At 37.7% G+C, this 9115-nt stretch overlaps 1 protein-coding gene across 1 annotated transcript; it reads right to left on the bottom strand.

The window, feature by feature from the left end:
• Positions 1-500: 500 nt before the first annotated feature.
• On the bottom strand, positions 501-7483 carry LOC140182282 (uncharacterized mitochondrial protein AtMg00810-like). The gene is made up of 5 exons (XM_072228436.1): positions 7428-7483; positions 7108-7170; positions 6734-6807; positions 6553-6644; positions 501-1508 (listed from the first exon to the last, which is right to left on the bottom strand). The coding sequence occupies exons 1-5, from the start codon at positions 7481-7483 to the stop codon at positions 501-503; spliced, it is 1293 nt and encodes a 430-aa protein (XP_072084537.1).
• Positions 7484-9115: the final 1632 nt, after the last annotated feature.

Raw genomic sequence — 9115 nt, 5'->3', positions numbered from 1 at the left:
CACAATTTTAATCTTTTTAATACCTCTCCAGAAAATAGGAACACAGGAACGAAAATTTCTAAAGACAAGGACTGAAACTTTAATAACATGTCTTTTTAAAATTACCTTTATTCAACTTTGATAATTTCCAGTGTTTCCTTTCAGCCATCGTCTGATTTTCCTCCCTTGTCAAAAACTAAAACTGTGCAAAGCAAATGTTAGAAGAGGGAAATTTATAAAAAAAAATAGATTTAGAAAAAATGAGATTAGAGATTCTGATGTTTACATGATATATATATGTTTACATGATATATATATATATATAGAGAGAGAGAGAGAGAGAGAGAGAGAGAGAGAGAGAGAGAGAGAGAGAGAGAGAGAGAGAGAGAGAGAGAGAGAGAGAGAGAGAGAGAGAGAGAGAGAGAGAGAGAGAGAGAGAGAGAGAGAGAGAGAGAGAGAGAGAGAGAGAGAGTACTTTGGAATACATAATAAATATGCTATCTATATGCTAATATCTCCCCTCAAGGTGGAGCATATATGTCGTATATGCCCGGTTTGGTCATAAGGAATCGAAATTGAGGAGGAAGTGCCTTTGTGAGGATGTCTACACAATTGATACTTGCTAGGGATGTGCACCAGTTTAATGGTTTCACTATCACCTTTTTCCGAATGAAATGACAGTCTATTTCGATGTATTTAGATAACTCATGTAAGGCAGGATTGGTTTCCATGTGGATTGCTGAGATGTTGTCACAGAACAGCATAGCTGAATCAATGTGAATGCCCAAAAACCTGAGTAACCCAATCAACCACACAATTTCACATGTTGCATTTGCAACGGCTTTGTATTCTGCCTTAGTAGAGCTTCTTGAAACCGCTGTTTGCTTGTTTTTCCATGAAACCAGTAAATCTCCAAGAAAAGCACAATATCCAATAGTTGATCTCCTTGTATCTAAACAATTTTTCCAGTCCGCATCAGCATAGACTGAGAGATTGAATTTATTTGTTGTTGAGAATAAGATGCCTTGGCTAGGAGCTGCTTTGAGGTAGCGAAGGATATGGTGTACAGCGTTGAGATGGGGCACATGAGGATCAGCCATGAATTGAGCTAATTTTGTGACTGCAAATGTGATGTTTGGTCTGGATATTTTGAGGTACATCAGCCTTCGTATGAGTCTGCGATAAGTAGAAGGATCAGCTAATATCTCTCCTTCGGAGGCACGTAGTTTATAATTAACATCCATTGGAGAAGGAGCAAGCTTGCAACCCACCAAGGATAATGCACATTTGCACTGAGAGAGGAAGATACCTTCGCTAGATTTTGCAAGCTCTAATTCAAGAAAGAATTTTAGATCCCCAAGAAACTTAAGCTTGAAAACTATGCTGAGCTTGTCTTCAACCCTCTTGATCATGGTATTATCTGGTCCAGCTATGATGATATCATCAACATAGACTAAGAGGAATGTCGCTATGGTTCCTTCACCGAAGACAAACAATGAATAGTCATTCTTGCATTGTTTGAAACCATGCTGAATTAATGTTGCACAGAATTTATTGAACCATCAGCATGAGGCTTGTCTTAAACCGTATAAGGATTTGGTTAATTTGCATACCAATCCTTAATTTCTCTGTGGATGTCCAAGCGGTACTTCCATATGTACTTCTTTGAATAACTCACAATTTAAGAATGCATTGTTAATGTCCAATTGCAAAAGATTCTAGTTCTTGGCAATAGCTAGGCCTAATAGTACTCTCATTGTATAAATCTTTTGCAACGGGGCTGAATGTGTCGTTAAAGTCAATCCCAACTTGTTGTGTTTATCCTTTCACAACTAAGCGAGATTTATGTCTATCTAGAATGCCATCAACTTTGAGTTTGGCTTTTTATACCCATTTACATCTAATTGAGTGTTTGTTGGGTGGTAGAGAAACTAATTGCTAAGTGTTGTTTGCCTCCAAGGCCTTGAGCTCTTCATTCATGGCCTATTTCCACTCTTCATGTCTGATTGCATGGTGAAAGAATTTTAGTTCAGGGATTTTAGAGAATCCTTACCATAACAACAGACATTTGGGACAAGACCCAGCAAGTTTACAAAGCTAATTTGATCCTAAACACCAAAATTTAACAAAATCTCAACACATTTACTCAAAGTTTTCGAAATTGGGGAAGCAAGAACTGGGTGTGAAATTGAGATTTTCTTACCAAATTGTTCGATGGGGTTTTTAGAGAATTCCAAGACGAACGCGTGGCCATTGATGGCTTGTCAATCGGAGCTCCATATTGAAAGTTACAGAAGATTAAAGTTTTGGAGGTGAGGGTTACGTCTTTGCTTTCTTCCTCTCTGGTGCAAGAAATTGTGATCTCAATGGCGCCAAAAACTTAGTACGCACTATCATAATCTCAATTCTTCTTCACAACTTTGCACAACTAACCAGTAATTGCACTGGGTCATCCAAGTAATAAACCTTACGTGAGTAAGGGTCGATCCCACGGAGATTGTCGGCTTGAAGCAAGCTATGGTCATCCTTGTAAATCTCAGTCAGGCGAATTCAAATGGTTATGGGATTTTGATAAATAAAATATAAAATAAGATAGAAATACTTATGCAATTCATTGGTAAGAATTTCAGATAAGCGTATGGAGATGCTTTGTTCCTTCTGAATCTTTGCTTTCCTACTGCCTTCATCCAATCATTCATATTCCTTTCCATGGCAAGCTGTATGTTAGGCATCACCATCGTCAATGGCTACCTCCCGTCCTCTCAGTGAAAATGGTCCAAATGCACTGTCACCGCACGGCTAATCATCTGTCGGTTCTCACTCATGTTGGAATAGGATCCGTTTATCCTTTTGCGTCTGTCACTACGCCCAGTACTCGTGAGTTTGAAGCTCGTCACAGTCATCCCATCCCGGATCCTACTCGGAATACCACAGACAAGGTTTAGACTTTTCGGATCTCAAGAATGGCCACCAATAATTCTAGCTTATACCACGAAGACTTTGATATGAACCAGGAGCCCAGGAGATAAACGCTAAAGCTATTGCAAATAGAACGGAAGTGGTTGTCAGGCACGCGTTCATAGGCAAGAATGATGATGAGTGTCACGGATCATCACATTCATCAGGTTGACGTGCGAGTGAATATCTTGGAATAAGAATAAGCTTGAATTGAATACAAAAACAATAGTACTTTGCATTAATTCATGAGGAACAGCAGAGATCCACACCTTAATCTATGGGGTGTAGAAACTCCACCGTTGAAAAATACATAAGTGAAAGTGGTCAAGGGATGGCCGAATGGCCAGCCCCCTAAACGTGATCTCTGAACATAAAATTATCCAAAAGATGTGAAATAAATCACTAAAAGTAGTTTTTATACTAAACTAGTAGCTAGGGTTACATAAGATGAGTAAATGATGCAGAAATCCACTTCCGGGCCCACTTGGTGTGTGCTTGGGCTGAGCATTGAGATTTCATGTGTAGAGACTCTTTTTGGAGTTAAACGCCAGGTTGTAGCCTGTTTCTGGCGTTTAACTCTGATTTCCAACCTGTTTTTGGCGTTTAACTCTAGAATAGGGCAGGAAGTTGGCGTTTGAACGCCAGTTTGCGTCATCAAAACTTGGGCAAAGTATGGACTATTATATATTGCTGGAAAGCCCTGGATGTCTAATTTCCAAAACAATTGAGAGCGCGCCAATTGGGTTTTGGTAGCTCCATAAAATCCATTTCGAGTGCAGGGAGGTCAGAATCCAACAGCATCTGCAGTCCTTCTTCAACCTCTGAATAAGATTTTTGCTCAAGTCCCTCAATTTCAGCCAGAAATTACCTGAAATCACAGAAAAACACACAAACTCATAGTGAAGTCCAGAAATGTGATTTTTATTTAAAAACTAATAAAAATATACTAAAAACTAACTAAATCATACTAAAAACTATGTAAAAACAATGCCAAAAAGCGTATAAATTATCCGCTCATCACTCTCCCACCACTTCAGCGTGCTTCAATGGAAATAATGGGAATACTGATGTGTGAGCATCTTATACCCTTTTTCATAGCATTTTCTAGTTGTTTTTAGTTAGATTTTATTAATTTTTACCATGTTTTAGTGCAAAATTCATCTTTGGATGCTACTTTAAGTTTTTGTATTATTTTTATGATTTTAGGTTAATTTTGGGCGAGTTTAGCAGAATCTTGTTCAGAGACGAAGAAAGGATAGCAGATGCTGTCAATCCTGACCTCTGTTTATTCGAATGAGCATATCTTGTGCTATAGAGGTCCAATTGACGCGGTCTCAACGTTGTTGGAAAGCTAACTTCCAGAGTTTTCCAGCAATATATAATAGCCTATACTTTTCGTCCAGAATTATTGCCAAAACTGGTGTTAAACGCCAAGCTTGGAAATTTAATGCCCAAGAAGAACCAACCTCCCAAGTTGAATGACCAAAACTGGCGTTCAATGCCAGCCAAGGATCAGAAGCCAGCGAATTCACCCCTCTCTCCAAGTTGAACGCCTAGAACCTGAGTTGAACACCAGGCATCAGCCCAAACACTCACCAAGTGGGCCCAAAGTGGATTTTAGCATTCCTTAGGCTTTTCTTATTTTATTTTTGTAATTCTTAAATTAAATTAACATCTTTTAAGGTTAGTATTCACTATTTAAAGGGGAGATCACTTAGGATTACATCATCATCAGACATATTACTTTACATCTTCTCTATTTTCTTTGTAAAGCATGAGTAACTAAACCTCTTGGTTAAGGTTAGGAGCTTTGCTTATTTCTATGGATTAATATTATTGCTCTTTTCTTTTAATTAATGTTTGATTCAATTCTAAGGTGTTGTTTTCGTTCTTAATCCTATAAGTCTGCGGTGGAACAGAAGTATGACCCCTGATTTGACATGAGCTCTTTGTGATACTCTGACCAAGGTCGCTTGAGCTACAGCTTGAAAACACTCCTCCTAAACTGAGGGTTACTTACGGTTGATTGGGATATGTGACATGAAATCCTGTCAGTTTTGGGTAATTAAGGTTTTTGTAGCGCTAAAGTAGAATGCTGAGCTTTACCCTCGTTCGAATCGAACGACCACTGACCCCGGCTTTTGATGAGAATCAGAGAAGATTAAATTTTCAAGGAATTGGGGTTAAATTTTCATGGAATGAATCATTCATTGTTAAAATAGTCAGTAAGAAGTATTAATCCGGAAAGATAAGCATCTCCGAACATTTAACTACTTCCATATATTTTCTCTTTAACAAGATCATTTTCTTAGTAGTTTTTTGTTTTCGAAAATTGATCTTGTTTGCTTTCTTTTTGTTCGAATTTTTTTAGTTATTTTCTCCTATTTGATTTAAAAATTCTTAAGTTTGGTGTTCTTTTAGTGTTTTTCCTTTAAATTTTTAAAATTAATATTGTTTATCTTTCCCTTTTTAATTTTCGAATTTTTCTTATTATCTTATTTTGATTTAATTTTAACTTTTATGTTTGGTGTCTTTTAATATTTTCTTTTTCTTTTTAAAATTCAAAAATTTCAAATCTCTCCTTTTTCTTTTTAATTAATTTCCTTTTTAAATTTTCAAATCATATCTTGTTTATCTCTCTTGGTTATTGATCTTTATCTTATTTATCTTTTCCTTGATTCTAGTTATTTGATTTTTTTCATTTAAATTCAAATTTTAAAATTCAAAATTTAAGTTTAGTGTTTCTTTAGTTTATCTTTTTCTCTCTTTTTGAAATTTCAAAACTTTTAAAACCTTTTCTTTTTAAATTTTGAATTCTATCTTGTTTATCTTTCTTAAATTTCAAAATTTTGTCTTACTTATCCTCCCTTAATTTTTGAATTCTATTCTAGTTATCTTATTTTTATCTTTCTTTTTTATTTTCAAATTCTATCTTGTTTTTCTTTATTTTCAATCTTTATATTATTTATCTTTCCCTTGATATTCAATTCTTGTTATCTTATCTTATTCATTTAAATTCAAATTTTAAATTTGGTGTTTCTTTAGTATTTTCTCTTTCTTTTTGAATTTCAAAATTTTTTAAACCCCTTTCTTTCTATTTTTTTTTTAAATATTTCGAAATTTCTAGTTAATTTTTTTATTTATTCTAATTTATTTATTTATTTTCGAATTTATTTTTTAAAAGAAAATTTTCTTTCTGATTCTTGAAACTTTTAAGACTAATTCTTGCATTCTTGTTTCGAATTTTCTTGTTAATTGGCTACTTTATTTTAATTTTATTTCTTTTGGACATCTCACCCGGAGCTCTCTATACTCTGACATAGAGATTTCCATTTTTCTTGTCTCTTGCTTTTTGCACACGGGAACAACAAAACCACTATGGATCTAGATGAAATTGCACAATCCAGAAGAACTTTGGGATCTTATACAGCTCCCACCCCTGATCTCTATAGAAGGAGCATCAGTGTGCCTCCTATTAGAGTGAAAAATTTTGAGCTCAACCCACAATTAATAACTCTAATGCAGCATAACTTCCAGTTTTATGGACTCCTACAAGAAGAACCCAATGAGTTCCTCGCTAATTTTCTACAAATCTGTGACATTGTGAGGACTAACAGAGAAGACCCTGACGTCTACAGGCTGCTGCTCTTCCATTTGCTGTAAAAGACCAAGCAAAGAGATGGTTGGATGCTCAATACAGAGTAAGCCTGAACACATAGAGTAAAGTAGTGAACAAGTTTCTGAATCAATACTTTCCTCCAAGGTAGCCATGTAAGTTGAGAATGGATATTCAGACCTTTAAACAAAGAGAAAGCAAGTTTCTTCATGATTCTTGGGAGAGATACAAGCTGATGCTCAGACGATGCCTCGCTGAAATATTCTCAGACTGGGTTAAGCTGGCTATTTTCTATTATAGACTCTTGGACATGGCCAAGATGTCCCTAGATAACTCTATAGGTGGTTCAATACACATGAGGAAGACGACCGAAAAAGCGGATGAACTCATTGAGATGTTCGCCAAAAATCAATATTTATACTCATCTAGTGAAACCTCAATGAAGGGGAAGTCAAGGTCGTATCCACTGAACACACTATTCTTGAATAAAATGAATCTAACCCAGTAGCTGAGCTTTCTCACACAACAAGTCCTGAGCCTACAAGAAGTGTTACAGGAGACTCGAGCCTCCAGCAAGAATATGGAAGCCTAGTTGAACCAGGCCAAACAACAGATATCTAAACAGATAAGGAAGGTGTGATAGGAAATTCAACTAAGGAGTGGTAGAACCCTGAGCACCAACCTCAGAACAAAAGGGCGCAGGATGCAGCGGAGACACCAGGGCATGAAAACACCACAACCCAGAGCACCATTGGGGGTGCTAAACATCTAGGAGGGTGCAGTTCAGGCATTCAATGCCCAGAGAGGGGAGGAGCTATAAACGCCAATCCAAGGAATGTATCCCCCAAACACCCTGATAAACCTTTCCAGTTACCCTGGATACTCATCCAGCACTGCCAAAAGCCCCAGAATATCAAGAGAAGCTGCCATACCCTCAGAAGCTCCAAAAGGCAGAAAAGGATAAGAAATTTTCCAAATTCTTGGATGTTTTCAAGAAACTTGAGATTAAAATCCCCTTTGTAGAGGATCTGGAACAAATGCCTTCCTATGCTAAGTTTATGAAGGATATATTGAGTAACAAAAGGGATTGGAAACAGGTAGAAACAGTTGTGCTCACCAAGGAGTGCAGTGCAGTCATTTAAAGGAGGCCTTATGCGATCTTGGAGCAAGCATCGACTTGATTCCATTGTCATTAATGCGGAAACTCCAATTTCAGAAAATTAAGCCCACCCATATTTGCCTCCAACTTGCTGACCACTCAGTCAAGTTTCCATTGGGGGTGGTAGAAGATATGCTTATGAGAGTAGGACCCTTTAACTTTTCTATGGATTTTGTGGATGTGGAGGAGGACAAGAATGCATCTATCACTCTAGGAAGACCTTTCCTTGCCACAAGATGAACCATCGTTGACGTCCAAAAGGGGGAAGTGTTTGAGGCTGAAACACCTGAAGAGGACCTGAACACGATTCCTGAAAACCTTCTTCCTGAACTGGATGAGCCGAGACTTCAGAAGGAGACGCTAAACCCACCTGGAGAAAAAGATGGGCCTCCTAAACTCGAGCTCAAGCACATACCTCCATCCTTGAAGTACATGTTCCTAGGAGATGGCGACACTTATCCAGTGATTATAAGCTCTCACCTAGAGCAGCAAGAAAAAGAAGCTTTGATTCAAGTCCTCAGAACCTACAAAATAGCTCTCGGATGGACCATAAGTGACTTAAAGAGAATCAGTCCCACTCGGTGTATGCACAAGATTCGACTTGAAGATGATGCTAAACCGGTTGTGCAACCACAGAGGCAGCTGAATCCAGTTATGAAAGAGGTGGTCCAAAAGGAGGTTACAAAACTTTGGGAGGATAGACTCATATATCCTATTTCGGATAGTCCTTGGGTAAGCCCTGTGCAGGTGGTACCAAAAAAAGAGGGGAATGACAGTGATCCACAATAAAAAGAATGAGCTGATCCCTACAAGAACCGTCACAGGATGGCACATGTGCATCGACTACAGGAGGCTCAACAACGCCACAAGAAAGGATCATTTTCCCCTACCTTTCATATATCAGATGTTGGAGAGGCTGTCTGGCCATGCGTTTTACTGCTTTCTGGACAGCTACTCAAGCTACAATTAGATTGTAGTAGATCCTCTAGACCAAGAAAAGACGGCGTTTACATGCCCATATGGAGTATTCACCTACAGGAGGATGCCGTTTGGTCTCTACAATGTCCCAGCAACCTTTCAAAGGTGTATGCTCTCTATCTTCTCAGATATGGTTGAAAAATTCCTTGAAGTATTCATGGATGACTTCTCTGTCTTTGGTGATTCCTTTGACTCCTGCCTTAACCATTTAGCCTTGGTTCTAAAATGATGCCAAGAAACAAACCTGGTTTTAAATTGGGAAAAATGTCACTTTATGGTAACTGAAGGAATTGTTCTTGGGCATCGGATTTCGAACAAGGTAATATAGGTTGATCAAGCTAAGGTGGAAGTAATTGAAAAATTACCATCGCCTACTAATGTTAAGGCAATCCGAAATTTCTTGGGACATGCAGGATTCTAAAAGA

This window comes from Arachis hypogaea, chromosome 19 (assembly GCF_003086295.3).
Source record: "Arachis hypogaea cultivar Tifrunner chromosome 19, arahy.Tifrunner.gnm2.J5K5, whole genome shotgun sequence".
In the NCBI taxonomy this organism is placed as follows: Eukaryota; Viridiplantae; Streptophyta; class Magnoliopsida; order Fabales; family Fabaceae; genus Arachis; species Arachis hypogaea.
The sequence above is the reverse complement of the archived record's forward strand: the minus strand, read 5'-3'. Positions and strand labels throughout refer to the sequence as shown.